We start from the raw sequence: 23,411 nt of genomic DNA, 5'->3' as shown, positions 1-23,411 counted from the left end.
GTAGTGTCCCTAATTCACATTATGACACATAGTATTGCCCCTTATTCATGTTGTGTCACACAGTAGTGCCCCTTAGTCATGTTAAGCTACACAGTAGTGCCTCTTTTACATGTTACTACACAGTAGTGTCCCTTACATATAACTCCCACAGTAGTAGTGCCACAAACAATGTCCATAGTAGTAATGCCCTTATATATAATGCCCACAGTAGTAGTGCCACACATAATGCCCACAGTAGTAGTGCACTAATAATAATGCCAACAGTAAGAGTGCCTCTGATAATATCCACAGTAGTAGTGCCCTTTACACATAATGCCCACAGTAGTAGTGCCCTTTACACATCATGTTCACAGTAGTAGTGCCACACAAATTGCCCACAGTAGTAGTGTTACACATAATGCCCACAGTAGTAGTAGTGCCCCTTGCACTTAATGCCAATAGTGGTAGTGCCATACATAATGCCCGCAGTAGTACTGCCACACATTATGCCCACAGTAGTAGTAGTAGTGGCAATGCCCTTTACAATTAACAACCACAGTAGTAGTGCCACACGTAATGCCCACAAAAGTGGTGCCCCTTACACATATGTCCACAGGAGGGGAGAGGGGGGGAGTGTGCAGTAAGCTTTCGGCACCGTTCCCTGTCATAGAGCTTGACAGGTGCAGCAGGGAGGAGGGAGCCGGAGAGACCTGACACTGAGTGCCGCGATTCACGCTGCCACCCCGCTGCCTTTTATACAGTGTGACAGGCAGCTGGCAGCAATGCAGATTGGCAGAGCGGGGAGAGTGCCTCTCAAGCCCTGCGTCTTCATGCACTGCATAACCATGCTGAGCAGGTTGCGTCTGCTCTGAGTGTGGCTGCTATAATATTATATGAAGTTGTTCTGTCTATTATCCTTCCTTATAGTATATGTTTATATATAATTGAATTTATTTTTTACTTTGTTTTTATATTTTATTATATTTTATATGCTGCATGCTAAATTTGTGATCATTAATACCACTGTGTGGTGCGCTCTATAAAATTATGCCTGCATTAAGTAAAATGTGAACACAAAAATATTTGCAATGTCTCCAACGCACACAGAGAAAAGCACAGTTCAGAGTTCTACATCGCTCTCTAAAAGAAAAAAAATCATTACAATCAGAGATAGAGTTGGGACACACAGCACTATAAAAAAAGATTTACAATGAGCGACATCACTATGTCACCGCAATTGTTAGTCACTTGTCTCCATGGCTCTCTTGGCATAGTGGTATCTCCGATGGTTACCAGGCCTGTGAGTTAGGGTTCGATTCTAATGTTGACGGTATATCTGTGTGCATGTCTGAGTCTGTATATGAAGCACAACAGAGCTTCTTTTGGGAAAATTCTAAAAAAAAACCTGGATGCTAATTTTACTTTTTACACAGATATACAATACAAGTACGGCTTTTCAAATGATGAAAGACATATCTTTATGAGACTGAGTTTACTGTACTTCTTCCTGGGCCTTCCCATTGCTTTAACAGGCAGCCTCCCCCATCCCTAAGCCCACCACTATGAGACTTGTGATTTCACGAACTGGGTGTACTGCATAGTAAATGATAACATGAGCCATTCATTTACACGCAGTATTGTACCGGCCATATTGTGTTTTACTAAGCAGTACACACAGTCCGTGAAATCACAAGTCTCACAGAGGGTGAGATTGGGGGTGGGGGAGGCTGCCTATGAAAGCAAAGGGAAGGCCCGGGAAGAAGTACAGTAAACTCAGTCTCATAAAGATATCTTTCATAACTTGAAAAGTCATACTTGTATAGTATATCTGTGTAAAATGTAGCATACAGTTTTTTTCTAATTTTGACTATATCTGTGTGCATGTCTGAGTCTGTAAACAAAGCGCAAAAGAGAAAATTAGAAGAAAACTGTGCATGCTACTTTTTACACAGATATAATACTACTTTTCTCTGACGTCCTAGTGGATGCTGGGAACTCCGTAAGGACCATGGGGAATAGACGGGCTCCGCAGGAGACTGGGCACTCTTAAAAGAAAGATTAGGTACTATATCTGGTGTGCACAGGGTGTATCCTTTATTTTATATGATTACATTTTATTGGATTCTTTTTCTGTTATGAAAATACAAGTAAAATAAATACACAAAAATATATCCATACCCAGTGATAACTGAATAAATAAATCTTGCTTGTGATGGATAGGTTAGATAGTAAAAAAAAATAAAAAAAATAATACAATAAGGAAGGGGACATTAGGGCTGGTACGAAGTCTGACATACAGATGAGGCCACGCTCATTGTGGCTGCACCTAGTTGCACCCTCTATGTATGTGCACGCTGGCGATTACGTGCATATATTCGCACCGGCGACCCATACGCATTGCATTCATGGCTCACATTTGCAAATAGATGCACATGGACTGGCAGCTAATGGCTGTGATTCAGACCTGATCACTGCTGTGTGTTTTCTCACAGCGGGCGATCAGATACTAACTGCGCATGCACCGCAATGTGCACGTGTGTCAGACATCAACAAAGCATATATATGCAGTAGTACATGTGTATATATACAGTGGTACACGTGCATACATATAGGGGGTAATTCCAAGTTGATCGCAGCAGGATTTTTGATAGCAATTGGGCAAAACCATGTGCACTGCAGGGGGGGCAGATATAACATGTGCAGAGAGAGTTAGATTTGGGTGGGTTATTTTATTTATGTGCAGGGTAAATACTGGCTGCTTTATTATTACACTGCAATTTAGATTGCAGATTGAACACACCCCACCCAAATCTAACTCTCTCTGCACATGTTATATCTGCCTCCCCCTGCACTGCACATGGTTTTGCCCAATTGCTAACAAGAATCCTGCTGCGATCAACTTGGAATTACTCCCATAGACTGTAAGCTTGCGAGTAGGGCCCTCGTACCTCTTTACCTGTTTATTATTAGAGATACTGAAAGGGAAAGGATTGTCTCTTTGTTGGCGCACTTTATGAGAGAAAGATATGTATACTTAAAATATAACTTTTAATTACGATTTGTTAAAAATACCTGAGAACGTGAAAAATTATAAGACAACAATCACAAACAATACATAAATTGAAACAAAATGTAATAAAAGATAGGAATATTATTATCTTACCTATGTGTCCATATTATGTTTATACCTTTAATGATTGCTTGAATATATCTCACTGCAGTTTAAGATAAACCACAAATTGTTAGTTGCTCAAAACAATTCTTAATTTATTGGAATACTTTTATCAATTCGAATCATGAGCAGGTGTGGTTTTATAACCAGTAATCATACCGTGGTTAAATCTTTATTTGGTTTTGCACGTGTCATGGGACCAAACTACATCTATCCTGCACCCAGGATCAATGAGCATTCATTGCCACATGTAATTTGACAAATATGGCTCATTGATGGCCCTTTTCTTTCTGGCACACAGGATACTGTAATCTATAATTGTTACAGTACAGTCATAGGTGCATAATAATTGTTGGTATTGAAAATTGAAGATTGCTCATTCTGCACTCCTGTTATTATGTACACTATAACAGTTGTGACTGGAGCTAAGGAGTTCTATAACATTTACTCCGTCATCCAATCGTATGCACCATTGAAATGTGTCTATATAATATGCTGATTTAATGGCACAGTATTTATTCGCATATAAGATATCACTATGCTTATCTTATTGCATTAAACCTTGTGCACACTCCTCTTATAAATTTTACCTACAGATTAGTTTACAGAGGGCATGTGTGAAATGTCCACGGCCTGAATACTAAGTTGTTTCAATGATGCAGATTAGTTCAATTATGACTATCTCATCAAACAGCTGCTCTATTGCTAACTTATAAATGAAGAGCATATGTATTCAAAGCTTTCTGCAATGTATATTCTTGTTTCGAGGCACGTTCAGTCTAAATACTGTGCTGGTTTAATACAGCAGAGTTAGCTCATTCATGTCTCCCTCTTGTAACTGTTAAGTTGCTTTTTTACAAGTTGCAACCATCCATAGCTTTTATAATGTTGCTACAATCATTGCAACAGTTACAGCTAGGAGCTGTGGAATCTTCTTTCCCTGATTAGAGATGGACTACTGGATTCATGCTTCATATGAGAAATCCTACAGAGAATGACTGTGTATTATTGATTAGTTAAATGCTATTTCACCTAATGAGTTTACTGATAATTAGGTAGAAGTATGCTGTATTACCATATACGTTTTGTTACACATTAATACTACAATCTGCATTAATTGTGCCTGTGCACTGTGCCGATTTAAATGGACAAACAGATATCAGTAGGCTTGTGCTTGTGCACTGTGCCGATTTAAATGGACAACAAATGCCAGTGAGCTATATCTGCATAATAAACTGGCTCAATTGATTCAAGTGTGCTGGCACTGATATACTGAGCTACTAGCTCTAACACATTTTAAGCATGCGAATACCACTTCAGAACTAATTGATTAAATGCTACTCCACCTGATGAATTTACTAATAATTAGGTAGAAATGAGCAATGTTACCATGTACGTTTGTTGTACATTGATACTACAGCCTGCATTAATTGTGCATATGCACTATGCCGATTTAAATGGACAAACAGATATCTGTAGGCTATGTCTGCATAATAAACTGGCTCGATTGTTTAGAGTGTGCCGGTACCGATATACTGAGCTACTAGCTCTAACACATTTTAAGCATACAAGTTCCACTGCTGAACTAATCTCAATCAGTGCGTTTTATCGCATTGGGCCATGGACTTATTCAACACCCTTAACTGTGATCATATCCCATGTATTGTGCACGATTTTCACCCAACTACAGTAAGTATCAAACACATTATCATTTGTACATTTGTTATTGCGGACACATAGTGAATGAGCCGGCGTGCTAGCGCCGCTCTAAAACGCCCACGTGCACGTTTCACGTAAGCTTCATCACGTGAAAACGTGCACGTGGGCGCTTTAGAGCGGCGCTAGCACGCCGGCTCATTCACTATGTGTCCGCAATAACAAATGTACAAATGATAATGTGTTTGATACTTACTGTAGTTGGGTGAAAATCGTGCACAATACATGGGATATGATCACAGTTAAGGGTGTTGAATAAGTCCATGGCCCAATGCGATAAAACGCACTGATTGAGATTAGTTCAGCAGTGGAACTTGTATGCTTAAAATGTGTTAGAGCTAGTAGCTCAGTATATCGGTACCGGCACACTCTAAACAATCGAGCCAGTTTATTATGCAGACATAGCCTACAGATATCTGTTTGTCCATTTAAATCGGCATAGTGCATATGCACAATTAATGCAGGCTGTAGTATCAATGTACAACAAACGTACATGGTAACATTGCTCATTTCTACCTAATTATTAGTAAATTCATCAGGTGGAGTAGCATTTAATCAATTAGTTCTGAAGTGGTATTCGCATGCTTAAAATGTGTTAGAGCTAGTAGCTCAGTATATCAGTGCCAGCACACTTGAATCAATTGAGCCAGTTTATTATGCAGATATAGCTCACTGGCATTTGTTGTCCATTTAAATCGGCACAGTGCACAAGCACAAGCCTACTGATATCTGTTTGTCCATTTAAATCGGCACAGTGCACAGGCACAATTAATGCAGATTGTAGTATTAATGTGTAACAAAACGTATATGGTAATACAGCATACTTCTACCTAATTATCAGTAAACTCATTAGGTGAAATAGCATTTAACTAATCAATAATACACAGTCATTCTCTGTAGGATTTCTCATATGAAGCATGAATCCAGTAGTCCATCTCTAATCAGGGAAAGAAGATTCCACAGCTCCTAGCTGTAACTGTTGCAATGATTGTAGCAACATTATAAAAGCTATGGATGGTTGCAACTTGTAAAAAAGCAACTTAACAGTTACAAGAGGGAGACATGAATGAGCTAACTCTGCTGTATTAAACCAGCACAGTATTTAGACTGAACGTGCCTCGAAACAAGAATATACATTGCAGAAAGCTTTGAATACATATGCTCTTCATTTATAAGTTAGCAATAGAGCAGCTGTTTGATGAGATAGTCATAATTGAACTAATCTGCATCATTGAAACAACTTAGTATTCAGGCCGTGGACATTTCACACATGCCCTCTGTAAACTAATCTGTAGGTAAAATTTATAAGAGGAGTGTGCACAAGGTTTAATGCAATAAGATAAGCATAGTGATATCTTATATGCGAATAAATACTGTGCCATTAAATCAGCATATTATATAGACACATTTCAATGGTGCATACGATTGGATGACGGAGTAAATGTTATAGAACTCCTTAGCTCCAGTCACAACTGTTATAGTGTACATAATAACAGGAGTGCAGAATGAGCAATCTTCAATTTTCAATACCAACAATTATTATGCACCTATGACTGTACTGTAACAATTATAGATTACAGTATCCTGTGTGCCAGAAAGAAAAGGGCCATCAATGAGCCATATTTGTCAAATTACATGTGGCAATGAATGCTCATTGATCCTGGGTGCAGGATAGATGTAGTTTGGTCCCATGACACGTGCAAAACCAAATAAAGATTTAACCACGGTATGATTACTGGTTATAAAACCACACCTGCTCATGATTCGAATTGATAAAAGTATTCCAATAAATTAAGAATTGTTTTGAGCAACTAACAATTTGTGGTTTATCTTAAACTGCAGTGAGATATATTCAAGCAATCATTAAAGGTATAAACATAATATGGACACATAGGTAAGATAATAATATTCCTATCTTTTATTACATTTTGTTTCAATTTATGTATTGTTTGTGATTGTTGTCTTATAATTTTTCACGTTCTCAGGTATTTTTAACAAATCGTAATTAAAAGTTATATTTTAAGTATACATATCTTTCTCTCATAAAGTGCGCCAACAAAGAGACAATCCTTTCCCTTTCAGTATCTCTTCTTCAACTTATTGTCTATGGCGGCACCCCCACAAAATATTATAAATTAATTGATAATATGGAAATTGGGGCTTCTTTTGCTATTTGATTATTAGTACTACCAACTCAAATACAAGTCCAGTGCAGAGGGTTATATCCCTTTCCCCTTATCCTTGAACCTGTTTATTATTACCCAGTCTTGTTTTATTACTGTTCTTTTACTGCTTTGTTCACATTTGTAAGTAATTGTTGAACGATAGATAGATAGATAGATAGATAGATAGATAGATAGATAGAGAGTCTGTGTGTGTGTGTATATATATATATATATATATATATATATATATACACACACACACACACACACACACACACACACACACACACACACATGCACATATGTATGTGTGTAGATATATATTAAAATAATAGGACTGTAGTTACAAAAAAAATGTGTCTTGCATTGTAATAGAATATTGAAAATAAAAAAAATGTATCAAATGCTTTTTTATTACACAAGTAGTTTTTCTGTCGAAGTGTTCTAACTCCTTGCATTATTATCTCCCTTTAGGTTAAAGTCCTCACAGATCTCTACTTGTTTACTGAAGCTTTCCATGAACTTTTTCTCCTCAATATTGGAATACGAATCCCGATAAAAGCACTCCAAGGATTCACACCTGCTAAATCACCTCTTATAAACCATGTAATTTTACTTTATTTTTTGCTTACAGTATCTGATATGGTGTGTAAGTAATAGAGCACTAGTACACTGGATTTAATGATCCAACTGATACTGCCTGTTTTATTTATCTGTCTTTATAACTGTACACTTTTATTTTAGGGAAATGTGAATTTCTCATCCTCAAATACCCTTCTCTGCATTGAAAACATACAGGTATTGTAAAAACATAGCATCCCAGGTGCATCTATACATCTTGCATTAAAAAAGGTTTAACTTTGAAATGCTTACCTGTATCCTCTACATTTGTTGTGATTTCTGTTGCTCCACCTTGAGAGGTTGAAAATCTCAGCTCAACATACTGTTACCCTGTATATGGTTTTATTAAAGTACCTTGATTTTAACACTTGTTTATTTATTGATTGCTTCATTTATTAGGGAACAGTGTTGTCATGTATTACTGAATCGTATTACTTCTTCTTTACCTATTACTAATACACAGCTTAAATACTGAAAATACTGATGTAAGATGTGTTCACAATATGCTAACTACATAATATAACAATTCTGTATATTTTAAAGACAGTGATGAGAGTTGCTCACTCATTAAGTTTGTAATTAACTTTGTAAATGGCTTTAGTAAGTAATATTATAGAGAAATACAAAGTTTAGTCTCTGGATAAAGACTTTGCTTAGATATTTCCAGCATTGTCTGTTGTCAGGTCTAGGTTTACCCTGGAGCTTTTGTTACTAAAATGAAGAAAGTTTGAACTTTCCTGTAGCCTTGCAGCAACATCTAGCGCTTCATAACTGTTCCCTGGAGGTGCATTTCTTGTCTCTAAGGCTTTACTAGTAGTGCTTAAGGCTCATTTAATTGGAGGGCCACAGCCTAATAGGAAGCCTTCCAGGTAAATATTCTGCAAGAAGCACAATAAGTTAGAATGTTGATGTTAATGTTAAAATACGTTATATAGTGTTAGTGAAACTTCTAAACATAGCAATGTTTCAAAAATGTTTATCCGAAGCAATACTTTTATAAACTATATTTAAATTACAGGCTGTAGAAGAGATCCTCAACAGAAAGCCTAATGCATGTCTACTTTCCTTGTGTGAGAAAACAACCATAGACAAGCTGGTACTGGCTAAAACACATTTCATCCTAAAACTGTCTTCAACAATTAATGCCATCCCTGAAGTAGTGAAGAAGCCTAGTAATTGTGCGACCGGGAGCAGCACAGAGCCTCAAAGTGAAACCCAGGAGACTGGCTCATTAGGTAACCACTTAAATGGCTATTTCTACACTCTGCCAAATGTTACTATTGTTAAACTTCTTTTCCTTAAGTATTTTATCAACGTGCTGTTCTTTTAAATGGTTTTATACCTTCAGACAACTTTAATTTATTGATGTGATGATGCCTTCTTACAACTTCTGATAAATGGGTGTGGAATGATATCGACATTCATAATGTTGACATTTATCATGTCATGATGAGAATATCAACATGGTGATAATGTCGAAGCTGAACATGTGACATTCATCATGTAGACAGTGACATATCATCCCTGTTGGCCTAGCTATGATATACCTATTCTTGGAAGACACTCCAGCAGCGTCTTCTTGGAACTAGCGGTTAAGTTACCGTCACTTTTGGGTCAGACCTATGATCCTTTGGTGTTCTGATATTATTCCCCATCCCTTTCCCCTAACCTTCTTCCTTACTCTACCTCTCTCCTGCAGCCTAACCCTAACCTCCCCTTAGGCCCAACCCTAACCCTCCCATTGGCTGCCTAACCCTAAACCTCCCACCAGCAGCCTAACCTTAATGTTGATATTCTGACAATGTCAACATTTCACCTGTCAACATTTAGGGAAATCTGCATGTTGTCTGTTGTCTGTCGACATTGTAACAATGTTGGTAATATGGTCTTGACAATTTGATGGACGAAATTTTACAACTATATCCTCTATTAAATACATTGCTTGATCTCCCTGGTTTCCTTGTGTACTTTTCACCACTGCCGTAATGTAATTTAGGCATAGGGGTGTATTCAATAACTGTCGGAAGCTGCCGTCTTGTCGGAAAGATGGCAGCTTCCGACAGAAATAGGTCGGAAGGGGTTCCGACCTATTCAATAGGGGCTGATTTTTCCCGACAAGTCGGGAATTCCCGACTTGTCGGAAAACACGTGGATCGGTGGAACAGCCGCCGATCCATGTGCTTCTGTCGGAAATGGGGCCAAATCCGACAGATTTTGGCCCCCTTTCCGACAAACTGAATCCGACTTGAAAACAAGTCGGATTGAGGTGAGGAGACAAGCGGTGCTGCGGGCGGCTGGGGGAGCCGAGATCAACAGCCCGGCGGGGGGAGCTGGCTGTGGGGGGACATGCACCTCTCTCCCTGCAGCGCCTCCCCCTGCCGCCGCAGACATGTCCCCCCGCAGCGATCTCCCCCCGCCGGCCATAGATCTCAGCTCCCCCAGCCGCCCGCAGGCACCTCTCTCCCTGCAGCGCCTACCCAGACATGTGCCCCCGCAGCCAGCTCCAGCTGTCGATCTCTGCTCCCCCCCCTGCCCAGCTTACCCCCGCCGCCGTCCCACTCACGGCCGCCGCCATCTGCACCCCTGGCCGCTGCTGTCAGCGCATCCGCAGCCACTGACAGCAGCGGCAGCACAGGATCCTGTGTACGGCCATTCGACAATCGGATTTGGCCGTCCATTAAATAGAGGTTGTCGGATCCATTCCGACAACTGCATGGCGGAATGGATCTGACTCTTATTGAATATACCCCATAGTTGACATGTTAATTGTCCTACAATGTGCCATTTCGGCATAGATGACATGTTAATTGTCCTACAATGCGCCATCAATTACCTTTCTGTGAACATACTATCCAATATCTTTTTAGAAGACCCAAAGCCAACGAACCAGAAAGATACAGTAAAAGTTGCTAAAGAGCATACAGTAAAGGCAGTGTCGTAACTAGGCATTTTAGCGCTATGTGCAAGAAACGGCATTGGCGCCCCCCCATGTAAGATAGGGGCAGTGCGTGCTGTAAGCGCGCGGAAAATATATAGGGGCGTGGCTTCATGGGGATGGGGCGTGGTCACAAAATAATACCAATCCATACTACGGTGCACAGTAGTCTCCATTATTCAAATTATGCTGCTCGGTAGTGCCACTACACCAGGTAGAGCCCCTTTTATACATTACAGCAGACAGTCCCCCTTTTTACACATTACGGCAGACAGCGTCCCCTTTTTACACATTACGGCAGACAGCGTCCCCTTTTTACACATTACGGCAGGCACAGTCCCCCTTTTTACACATTACAGCAGCCATTCCCCCTTTTACACATTGCGGCAGACAGCGTCCCCTTTTTACACATTATGGCAGACAGCGTCCCCTTTTTTATACACATTACGGCAGACAGCGTCCCCTTTTTACACATTACGGCAGACAGCGTCCCCTTTTTACACATTATGGCAAGCACAGTCCCCCTTTTTACACATTACGGCAGACAGCGTCCCCTTTTTACACATTACGGCAGACAGCGTCCCCTTTCTCTGACGTCCTAGTGGATGCTGGGAACTCCGTAAGGACCATGGGGAATAGACGGGCTCCGCAGGAGACTGGGCACTCTAAAAGAAAGATTAGGTACCATCTGGTGTGCCCTGGCTCCTCCCTCTATGCCCCTCCTCCAGACCTCAGTTAGAATCTGTGCCCGGCCAGAGCTGGATGCACCTAGTGGGCTCTCCTGAGCTTGCTAGAAAGAAAGTATTTGTTAGGTTTTTTATTTTCAGTGAGATCTGCTGGCAACAGACTCACTGCTACGTGGGACTGAGGGGAGAGAAGCAAACCTACCTGCGTGCAGCTAGCTTGTGCTTCTTAGGCTACTGGACACCATTAGCTCCAGAGGGTTCGAACACAGGGCCTGACCTCGATCGTCCGTTCCCGGAGCCGCGCCGCCGTCCCCCTTGCAGAGCCAGAAGACAGAAGAAGGAGATAAAATCGGCGGCAGAAAACTCCGGTCTTCATTAAGGTAGCGCACAGCACTGCAGCTGTGCGCCATTGCTCCCACTGCACACCACACACTCCGGTCACTGTAGGGTGCAGGGCGCTGGGGGGGGGGGCGCCCTGGGCAGCAATAAGTATACCTTTTGGCAATATATACACATAATACAGTCTGGAAAACTGTATATGTGTAAAACCCCCGCCATTTTTAGTCAGAAACAGGACAGAAGCCCGCAGCTGAGGGGGCCGGGCCTATTTCCTCAGCACACCAGCGCCATTTTCTCTTCACAGCTCCGCTGGAAGGAAGCTCCCCAGGCTCTCCCCGGCAGTATCCTGGTACACAAAGGGTGAAAAGAGAGGGGGGGGGGGGGGGCACATAAATTTAGGCGCAAAAATGTGTATATACAGCAGCTACTGGGTAAACACTGAGTTGTAGTGTAATCCCTGGGTTATATAGCGCTGGGGTGTGTGCTGGCATACTCTCTCTCTGTCTCTCCAAAGGGCCTTGTGGGGGAACTGTCCTCAAATAGAGCATCCCCTGTGTGTGTGGTGTGTCGGTACGCGTGTGTCTACATGTCTGAGGTAAAAGGCTCCTCTAAGGAGGTGATAGAGCGGATATGTGTGTGAGAGGGTGTCTCCGTCGACAACGCCGACACCTGTTTGGATATGTGTAAGTGCTAAGGTGAATTTATTGCACAAAACGTTAGGGAACAGACAGGAAATCTACCCATGTCTGTCCCTATGTCACAGAGACCTTCAGAGTCTCTCAATGCTCACTATCCATAATAACAAACACTGGTATCGACATGGAGTTTAACTCCACTGTCGACTACGATAATGCAAAGTTACAGCCAAGATGGCTATAAGGTATTCAATATATGATTATTGAAATAATAGATGATTTGCATATCACTGATGACTCATCTGTCCCTGACACGAGAGTACACATGTTTAAGGGGAAGAATGCTGAGGTAAATTTCCCTCCTCTCATGAGGAAAAAGAGCGGGAATCTCCAGACAAGAGACGGCAGCTTCCCACAAGAGAATTCTTAGGCTGTATCCTTTCCCCACTAGGGCCAGGATATGTTGAGAATCTTCCCCTGGGGTGTCCTGTTTGCACAGACGGTAGCACTTGCTATACTCAGGGATCCTGCAGATAGCGTGCACATTCTAGTATACTACCCAGACCGGCGATTGTGTCGGCATGGGTTTATAGCGCTGTGGCAGCGTGGACAGGTACCTTATCAGCAGAGATGAGACCATAGTATGCAATATAAATATATTAAAGATGCTGTCTTAAGTGATAGATATATAGTTATAAAGCATGCCCAAAGAGACATGAGTATACTGGGTCCTAGAGTCAAAGCTATGTCGATCTCTGCTTGACGTGTCCTGTAGAATATGCATTGGACAGATGATGCCGACTTAAGAGGCATATGGAAGGCTGAGGATTGTGTGGAGAAGGGTTCTCGGGCCTGGTCTCCACAGCTATAGCTGGTAATTCTGCTAGTTTGCCTTATATTCCTGCACAGCCTAAGAAAGCACGACATTATTAAATGCAGCCTTTCGTATAAAGAAACAAGAAAGTCTGAGGGGCGTCCTTTCTTGTCAGAGCCGGGCAGCTAGTTCCCAGGAAAAGAAGTCCTCCCCGGCCCCTACAAAAATCCACCAATGTCGCTGGGGCTCCACAGGCGGAGCTAGGCCCGGTGGGGACATGCCTTCGTAAGTTCAGCCACAAGTGGGTTCACTCCCTGTTCGATCCCTGGGCAATAGATATTGTGTCTCAGGGATACAAGCTGGACTGTGAGAAGATGCCCCCTCACCGACGGCCCTGCGGGCTTCCCCCCAAGAGAGGGAGCCAGTGTTATCTGCAATTCACAAATTGTATCTTTAACAGGTGGTGGTCAAGGGTCCCCTCCTTCAACAAGAGGGTGTTATTATTAGACCATGTTGTAATCACGAAACCAGACGGTTCGGTCAGACCCATATTGAATTAAAAATCCCTGAACATATACCAGCGAAGGTTCAAGTTTAAGATGGAATCGCTAAGAGCGGTCAGTGCAAGCCTAAAAAGGGGGAGACTTTATTGTGAATCGGGACATAAGGGATCCATACCTTCAGGTCCCCATTTATCCACCTCATTAGGCGTACCTCAGAATTGCGGTACGGGATTGTCATTACCAATTTCAGATGTTGCCGTTTGGTCTCTCCACGGCCCTGAGAATATTCACCATGGTAATGGCGCATATGATTGTGTTCCTGTGGAAGCAAGGTGTCACTATTATCACATACTTGGACGATCTCCTCATAAAAGCGAGATCAATAGAGCAGTTGCTGAACAGCGTATCACTTTCTCTGGAAGTGTAACGGCAACACGGCTGGATTCTATATATTCCAAAGTCGCAGTTGTTTCCTACAGCTCATCTGCCTCTCCTAGGCACGATCCTAGACACAGACCAGAAAAGGGTTATCTCCCGATAGAGAGAGCTCAGGAGCTCATGACACTGGTCAGGAATCTATTAAAACCAAAACAGGTGTCAGTGCATCACTGCACTCGAGTCCTGGGAAGGATGGTGGCATCATACGAGGCCATCCCCTTAGGCAGGTTCCATGCGAGGACCTTCCAATGGGACTTACTGGACAAGTGGTCCGGATCACCTCTTCAGAGGCATCGGTTAATCACCCTATCCCCCAGGGCCAGGGTGTCTCTCCTGTGGTGGCTGCAGAGTGCTCACCTTCTCGAGGGCCGCAGATTCGGCATTCAGGACTGGATCCTGGTGACCACGGATGCAAGCCTCCGAGGGTGGGGGGCAGTTACACAGGGAAGAAATTTCCAAGGTCTGTGGTCAAGTCAACTGACTTGCCTTCACATCAATATCCTGGAACTAAGGGCCATATACAACGCCCTAAGTCAAGCGGAGATCCTGCTTCGCGACCAACCGGTTCTAATCCAGTCAGACCGCAGGGGTTCATGTAAACCGCCAAGGCGGCACAAGGAGCAGGGTGGCGAGGGTAGAAGCCACCAGAATTCTTCGCTGGGCGGAGAATCAAGTAAGCGCACTGTCAGCAGTGTTCGTTCCGGGAGTGGACATCTGGGAAGCAGACTTCCTCAGCAGGCATGACCTCCACCCGGGAAAGTGGGGACTTCATCAGGAAGTCTTCATGCAGTTTGCAAATTGATGGGAACTGCCTAAGGTGGACTAGATGGCGTCCCACCTCAATAAAAAGCTAAAAAAAGGTTTTACACCGGGTCAAGGGACCCTCAGGTGATAGCTGTGGTCGCACTAGTAACACCGTGGGTGTTCCAGTCGGTCTCTGTATTCCCTCCTCTTCCTCTCATACCCAAGGGCTGAGAATTGTAATAAAAGGAGGAGTGAAAACAATATTCTTTGCTCCGAATTGGCCAAGAAGGACTCTGTACCCGGAGCTGCAGGAAATGCTCTCAGAGGACTCAGGGCTTCTGCCTCTCAGACAGGACATGTTGCAACAGGGACCCTGTCTGTTCCAAAATTTACCGCGGCTGCATTTGACGGCATGGCGGTTGAACGCCGGATCCTAGCGGAAAAGGGCATTCCGGATGCAGTTATTCCTACGCTGATAAAGGCTAGGAAAGACGTGACAGCAAGACTTTTTCACTGTATATGGCGAAAATAGGTTGCTTGGTGTGAGGCCGGGAAGGCCCTACAGAGGAATTCCAGCGGGGTCGATTCCTGCACTTCCTACAGTCAGGAGTGACTATGGGCCTAAAATTAGGATCCATAAAGGTCAAGATTTCGGCCCTATACATTTTCTCTAAAAATGAACTGGCTTCACTGCCTGAAGTTCAGACGTTGTTCCGGGGGTGCTGCATATTCAGCCTCCTTTTGTGCCACCGGTGGCACCTTGGGATCTTAACGTTGTGTTGGATTTCCTGAAATCCCACTGGTTTGAGCCACTTAAGACCATGGAGCTAAAATATCTCACATGGAAAGTGGTCATGCTATTGGCCTTAGCTTCGTCTAGGCGTGTGTCAGTATTGGCGGTTTTGTCATGTAAAAACCCTTATCTGATCTTCCATATGGACAGGGCAGAATTGAGGACTCGTCCCCAATTTCTTCCTAGGGTGGTATCATCGTTTCATTTGAACCAGCCTATTGTGGTGCCTGCGGCTACTAGGGACTTGGAGGATTCCAAGTTGCTGGACGTAGTCCGGGCTTTGAAAATTTATGTTTCCAGATAGGCGGGAGTCAGAAAGTCTGACTCGCTGTTTATTCTGTATGCAGCCAACAAGGTTGGCGCTCCTGCTTCGAAGCAGACTATTGTTCGCTGGATCTATAGCACGATTCAGCTGGTTCACTCTGCGGCTGGATTGCCGCATCCAAAATGGTGAAAGCCCATTCCACAAGGAAGGTGGGCTCTTCTTGGGCGGCTGCCCGAGGGGTCTCGGCTTTACAGCTTTGCCGAGCTGCTTTTTGGTCGGGGTCAAACAAGTTTGCTAAGTTCTACAAGTTTGATACCCTGGCTGAGGAGGACCTTGAGTTTGCTCATGCGGTGCTGCAGAGTCATACGCACTCTCCCGCCCGTTTGGGAGCTTTGGTATAATCCCCATGGTCCTTACGGAGTTCCCAGCATCCACTAGGACGTCAGAGAAAATAAGAATTTACTCACCGGTAATTCTATTTCTCGTAGTCCGTAGTGGATGCTGGGCGCCCGTCCCAAGTGCGGACTCTCTGCAATACATGTATATAGTTATTGCTTAACTAAAGGGTTATTGTTCTGAGCCATCTGTTACTGAGGCTCAGTTGTTGTTCATACTGTTAACTGGGTATGGTTATCACAAGTTGTACGGTGTGATTGGTGTGGCTGGTATGAGTCTTACCCTGGATTCCAAATCCTTTCCTTGTTGTGTCAGCTCTTCCGGGCACAGTTTCCTTAACTGAGGTCTGGAGGAGGGGCATAGAGGGAGGAGCCAGTGCACACCAGATAGTACCTAATCTTTCTTTTAGAGTGCCCAGTCTTCTGCGGAGCCCGTCTATTCCCCATGGTCCTTACGGAGTTCCCAGCATCCACTACGGACTACGAGAAATAGAATTACCGGTGAGTAAATTCTTATTTTTTACACATTACGGCAGACAGCGTCCCCTTTTTACACATTACGGCAGGCACAGTCCCCCTTTTTACACATTACGGCAGCCATTCCCCCTTTTACACATTGCAGCAGGCAAAGTCCCCCTTTTTACACATAACGGCAGCCAGTCCCCCTTTTTACACATTGCGGCAGACAGCGTCCCCTTTTTACACATTACGGCAGACAGCGTCCCCTTTTTTATACACATTACGGCAGACAGCGTCCCCTTTTTACACATTACGGCAGACAGCGTCCCCTTTTTACACATTATGGCAAGCACAGTCCCCCTTTTTACACATTACGGCAGACAGCGTCCCTCTTTACACATTGCGGCAGACAGCGTCCCCTTTTTACACATAACAGCAGCCAGTCCCCATTTTTACACATTGCGGCAGGCACAGTCCCCCTTTTTACACATAACGGCAGCCAGTCCCCCTTTTTACACATTGCGGCAGGCACAGTCCCCCCTTTTACACGTAACGGCAGCCAGTCCCCCCTTTTACACATTACGGCAGACAGCGTCCCCCTTTTTACACATAACGGCAGCCAGTCCCCCTTTTTACACATTGCGGCAGGCACAGTCCCCCTTTTTACACATTGCGGCAGGCACAGTCCCCCTTTTTACACATAAAGGCAGACAAGAGAGAGAGAGAGAGAGATACCATCTCTCCTGCTGGCAGTCAGGCTCCTCGTGCTGGCAGCTCGGGAGGCAGGGGAGAAGGAGGAGGAGGGAGGGGGACTGGAGCCGCAGCAGCGCTATTTCATTGGTAGTAAGCGCCGCTGCAGCTGTCCCCTCTCCTTCCGTATTGGCTGCCCGGCGCTGCTGTGGATACTGGGATCCACAGCAGCGCCGGGCAGTCAATACGGAAGGAGAGGGGACTGCTGCAGTGGCGCTACTACCAATTACATTGTGCTGCAGCGGCTCCAGTCCCCCTCCCTCCTCCTCCTTCTCCGCTGCCCGGCGCTGCTCTCTCCTCCACAGCGCGGCGGCAGCGCACGGCACACAGCAGAGGCGGCATGTAATGAATCAATTTGACTCATTACATGCCGCTGGCCGTTATGCCCTCAGGGCAACTGCGCTGTGTGCCAGACACACCTGGCACACAGGTAGTTACGGCCCTGAGTAAAGGCCACTAATATGAAATCATGCTTTAATTGACGAAAAACATAATTACCCGGGAATCACAAAAAGTGTGCTATATTTACCAAGCATTGAAGAACTATACCCACAAATTACATACACTTATTATTACATTATATTTGGGCTTAGGAAAGTGCAATATCTTGAGCATTTTAAAATTAGTTATTTAGAGGTGCATTTTTAATAAAATAAATGAAAAAAGTAATTAAAAAGAACAGTTAAATATATTTTGTTTCATACTTGCAATTATTGCTGATAGCGCCTTTACTGCACAGTAACTTTTGAAATTAGCTTAAGTAATATGTTTCATTATATAAATTTGAATTTTGATAGAAGCTAAAGTCACTGTAATATATAAAGTCTCTGAAAAATATTCAGCATCATATATTTTATGAAACTATTTATCAGTATATCAAATGACTACTAGAACATGATTTTTTGTACATATTATTTAAGCGGATATCATTGATCCTAACGATAAGGCTGATACCCCAGTGGAACTAGCTTCTGAACCAGACCTCTCACTACCAAAGCTAAAGGTGAGCTATAATTCTCATGTTGGCTTACTGCTTTTGTGGAATAAGAAATATACTGACTGTCTTAAAGAAGACAAGCATTACATGGCTTAGCATATTAATGTCATTACTATGAGAAATAGTTACTCTCTATTTTTTAAGTTAATTCGTAAAATGTTACTGTATATATATATATATATATATATTTTAAGAGGAGCAACTTCTTTTCTTCATTCTTCTTTGTTTTTGTGTTTTTTGTTGTTCTTTTTTTTATGATTTAGGACATTTTGTTGAGTGAGGCTGAAGGAAGAGTAACAGCCATTCTAAAGGATTTAGAAAAAAAATATAACTCCCAGCTCTTAGAGTGTTCTGCCGTGGACCTGGAAGTGGCAGTTGAGGCAAAACTGCAGCTCTGTACGATTGCACAGCAGAGGCACTACACTGCAGTAAGGTAAATGTAACTCAGGACAGTGCTGGTTTGTACACTAAGGATTTTACAACTACTGTAATAGGGGGAACATATCCAAGACTTTCTCTTTATATTAAGAAATGCTATTTTGGATCTAGACAATATGTGATTTAATCATAGAATATCATCAATTCCTCTTCCTTATATCACTTAGATGATCAATTTGTCATGTAAGATATATTCTTTCTTCCTTAAGTCTGGGCCTAGTTCAGAGATGTATAGAAAACCTGATGTTTTACGTTAATCTCCGATGTTTATAGTACTGTGCATACGCAGGACCTATTTTGTGCATGTGTAGAACAAGTCCTGCATGATCGCACACGAACCCTCAAGCTGCAGTCTGATTGACAGCCTGCAGCCAATTGGGGACAGGGAGTGGGTTGCACAGTGCAGCGTTATACAAAACAGGGACATGTCACCCCATTTTGTAGACGTGCCAAGGTCAGGGTCTGCATCTTCCAATGCAGATTTCCTGGCCCTAGCAGTGTGAACAGTCCAGCCATCTTGAGTAACCTGAGGGTCACAAGTGATCCAATGCTGCGAATCACAGATGCATGCCTCCTGCTTCATTTGCATAATTTAGCAGTAGTGGCTGAGACAACAGTTTATATCACTCATTCCACACATTGTTGCAAGGGTCTCTGTGCTCACCTTTTGTTTTGATCACCTTTATAGTTTTACATATACAGCACTACACACACTTGATTGTATACAGACTCCATTTTCTTTACATTCTCCCTTCCTTTCCTATAAGTTAAATTACCAACTTCGTCACTCTTATATTTCATTTGATTTTTAACCTGACCACTTTATTCTGCACTAAGGGGACTTATAATCACAAGAGAGGAATATGAATACAACTGAATAGTAGTAATACTACTACTACTACTACTACTACTACTACTACTACTACTACTACTACTACTACTACTACTACTAATAATAATAATAAAATATATACATACATTGTATTTTACATATATATTGTGGTGAGAGGGTTTGTGTCTCACCACAATTGCCCACATTTCTGTGGGATCAGCTCCCTTTCAGAGGGAGGAAAACAAGACCTGCACATTCTGCACCTGCAGTGGAGATTTATGATTCTGGGCTTTCTGAATTGCACAGCTGTAACTGGGGAAACAAAGGTCAGGGTTTTCCAGCTCACCCAGAGACAGCAGGTAGTCAGGTGCAGGAGAGGGGTTTAAAACTCCCAAACACCCACAGTGCATTGCACTGATGCCTATTAGGGGCCAGTGAGCAGGGATCAGTTTGCAGCGCCAGGGACTATGGACATTGGCCATGCCGGAGAGCATGGCATGTGTGTGGCTGCTGGCCACTACAAAGGACTGATGATGGTGCACAATAAGTGCTATTACTTTTTGTGTTTGTGTTTTTATTTTTCTGTATGTATCTATGTGACCAGGCCCAAGCCAAAATATACTCTGCTCATCATCTGCTTCCAGTAAAGACACTGTGTTATAACTGGAATACCTGCCTGCGAGGGGATGCGGTTATGTGACTGGCGATTGGGAGACCGCCGGTCACATTACTGATGCCGGGATCCTGAACGCTTAATAGCCCGCTAATCAGCATGCCAAGCATCAGGGACTATTCCCACTCCTGGGTATCCACGACACCCATAGAGTGGGAGTAGAAGCGAGCCAGCAAAGGGCTTTATTGAACTCGCCCCCTCCGTTGACCATCTAAAACCGGGATCCCAGCGTCTGTATGGTGACCGGTGGTCTCCCAACTGCCGGTCACCTGAACCCAACCCCATGCGAGTCCTTATTTCAAGTACCCGTGTTAATATATATATATATATATATATATATATATATATATAAAAGCAGAAATAGAGGCGGCACTCACAGACTTGTAATAAATGGTGAAAAAGCACCCCTCCAGTGATGCTGTTTTAATGTGGGTATATCTCGATGCCCTGGACCCAGGAATACTGGAACGGCAGTGGGTTGGTGTCAAAATATTTTTTATCTGATCACATTTTATTTCACTTTTGTGTGTATAATTTTAGGATTAGCCTGGGCGCTGTTCTTCATTTTTTATATAATATATATATATATATATATATATACCATATGTCCGGCACTCACAGTTTCAATAAGACCAACTTGTTCCGGTGCGCAACCTCATGCAGAGCATACAGACGACAAACCAAATGGAGGCACTCGGAAAGAAGAAGAGACGACACACCGCTGGATAGACCTATCCAGCGGTGTGTCGTCTCTTCTTCTTTCCGAGTGCCTCCATTTGGTTTGTCGTTTATATATATATATATATATATATATATATATATATATATATAAGCAGAAATAGAGGCGGCACTCACAGACTTGTAATAAATGGTGAAAAAGCACCCCTCCAGTGATGCTGTTTTAATGTGGGTATATCTCGATGCCCTGGACCCAGGAATACTGGAACGGCAGTGGGTTACTTTGCTCCTCCTTTCAAAAGTGGGATATCTAGGTTCGGTCGGATTAAAAACCGCTTGTGCTCTACACCTCTACTGTAACATATTCACAAGTGTAAGAAGTCAGCTATTCTCATACGTCCTAGAGGATGCTGGGTCCACTTCATGACCATGGGGTATAGACGCTTCCGCAGGAGCCATGGGCACTCTTAAGACTTTTCAAAGGGTGTGAACTGGCTCCTCCCCCTATGCCCCTCCTCCAGACCCCAGTTTTAGAAATGTGCCCAGGCAAACTGGATACACTCTGGGGAGCTCTACTGAGCTTCTCTGAAAAGACTTATGTTAGGTTTTTTGTTTTCAGGGAGAACTGCTGGCAACAGTCTCCCTGCTTCGTGGGACTGAGGGGGCAGAAGTAGGAACCAACTTCCTGGAGAGTTTCATGGCTCTGTTTCTGGCTGACAGGACACCATTAGCTCCTGAAGGGTACTGAACGCTAGCCGTGTGTAGATGCTCACTCCCACAGCACGCCATCAACCCCCTCACAGAGCCAGAAGTCAGAAGACAGGTGAGTATAAGAAGAATGATCTTCTATCAAGAAAAGTGATGGCTGAGGTACAGCGCGGCTGGCGGGAGCGCAGCGCGCCATTGTTGTCCACACACACAGGCACTGCAGGGTGCAGGGAGCGGGGGGGCACCCTGGGCAGCAAAAACACTTCTATAAACTGGCAAAAAGGGCACAGCCCTACCCCCGCCAGTATAAATATTATGAAAAGTTTCTGAGGTAAAAAGGGCGGAGTTTCTTCCTCAGGCAGCCAGACACCACAACACATGGCTTCAAAACATACCTAAGGGGCAATTCATGAGAATTAGGAGAAATTGCTCAGATGTGGGTGATTTCAAGACACAAGGGAAACAGCTGGGGGACCAATTCTTGGAAAAGAAATACGCCCCCGAACTGGTAGACAAAGCATTTGCAGAAACATTACACTTAGACAGACAAACACTACTACAGGACAAAACTAAACCACGGAATTCCCCAGGAGAGAGGATCTACTTCATAACCCAATATAACAGAGCAGCCAAACAAATAGAGAAGACACTGCAAACACATTGGAGTATACTAAGGAAAGATGAGGACCTTAATAAAATCTTGGATGACAGACCACACATAGTCTACAGGAAAGCCCCTGACATTAAGCAGAAATTGGTAAGGAACCATCTTAAACCATCAGCAAAGGTACAAACTACGTTACCATACACAGAACACCATACGGGCTTTCACTATTGTGGGAAATGCTCAGGCTGCAAGATCACACACAAGACCACCACAAAGAGAATAGAGGAATTCCACTCCTCCACGATAAATGAGTCATTCAAAATCAGACATGAAGTCTCATGTGAAAGTAAGGGGGTGATATACCTACTGAGATGCCCGTGTGGGCTAGAATATATAGGCAGAACCATCAGACCATTAAAAAATAGGATATATGAACATATAAGAAACATCAAAATTGGATATGAGAACCACAGCGTATCAAAACATTACAAAGAAGTACATGGGGCAAATCCCACCACTTTGTTCTTCATAGCAATAGAGAAACCACTCAGAAATTGGAGAGGTGGGGATTTCAATAAAATATTGGATAGGAACGAATTAAAATGGATCTTTAATCTCAAAACCATGGCACCGAAAGGTCTCAACATTGACTTTAACAACAGCATACTAGTCAAATAATCATTACAGGTTGGAGCACACTATCGGACACTGGAAAACCAGACACCCATATCCACCTATACATAGACATGAATACATATGCAAATGTGATATGTTTGTAGAAAATGATATCTCTACTTAACCGTTGAACTACTATTCATGTATGTTGATACATATGACCAAGAAACCACTATCTTTATATGGGACATACACGTTGTCGTCAAACACCATACCATAAAAGTAAAAAAGTCTGGCACACTACTGTTTGAAATGAACAGATGCACTAAGTGAAGCATTTCCATGGAAACTGATAAAGCTAAATATTTATCTTATATAATACCCTTTATGAGGTCTAAGAACACTGTACGCTATCTACGTATGAAGTACCGTAAGGGTACGCACGTTGCGTAAC

General features: G+C 43.1%; 1 protein-coding gene across 3 annotated transcripts in view; it reads left to right on the top strand.

Annotated features, from left to right (window-relative positions):
* Positions 1-23,411, top strand: part of CFAP54 (cilia and flagella associated protein 54) — a 736,502-nt gene that overhangs the window by 444,953 nt on the left and 268,138 nt on the right. For all 3 annotated transcript variants that reach the window (XM_063927747.1, XM_063927746.1, XM_063927748.1), the window contains exons 48-52: positions 7,507-7,638; positions 7,777-7,830; positions 8,672-8,888; positions 18,330-18,412; positions 18,670-18,839. In XM_063927747.1, the coding sequence (XP_063783817.1) occupies positions 7,507-7,638; positions 7,777-7,830; positions 8,672-8,888; positions 18,330-18,412; positions 18,670-18,839 (656 nt within the window). The remainder of the gene's footprint in view (positions 1-7,506; positions 7,639-7,776; positions 7,831-8,671; positions 8,889-18,329; positions 18,413-18,669; positions 18,840-23,411) is intronic.

The sequence above is a fragment of the Pseudophryne corroboree genome, chromosome 6 (genome assembly GCF_028390025.1).
Source record: "Pseudophryne corroboree isolate aPseCor3 chromosome 6, aPseCor3.hap2, whole genome shotgun sequence".
Taxonomy (NCBI): domain Eukaryota; kingdom Metazoa; phylum Chordata; class Amphibia; order Anura; family Myobatrachidae; genus Pseudophryne; species Pseudophryne corroboree.
This window is presented reverse-complemented; position numbering and strand designations above follow the sequence as displayed.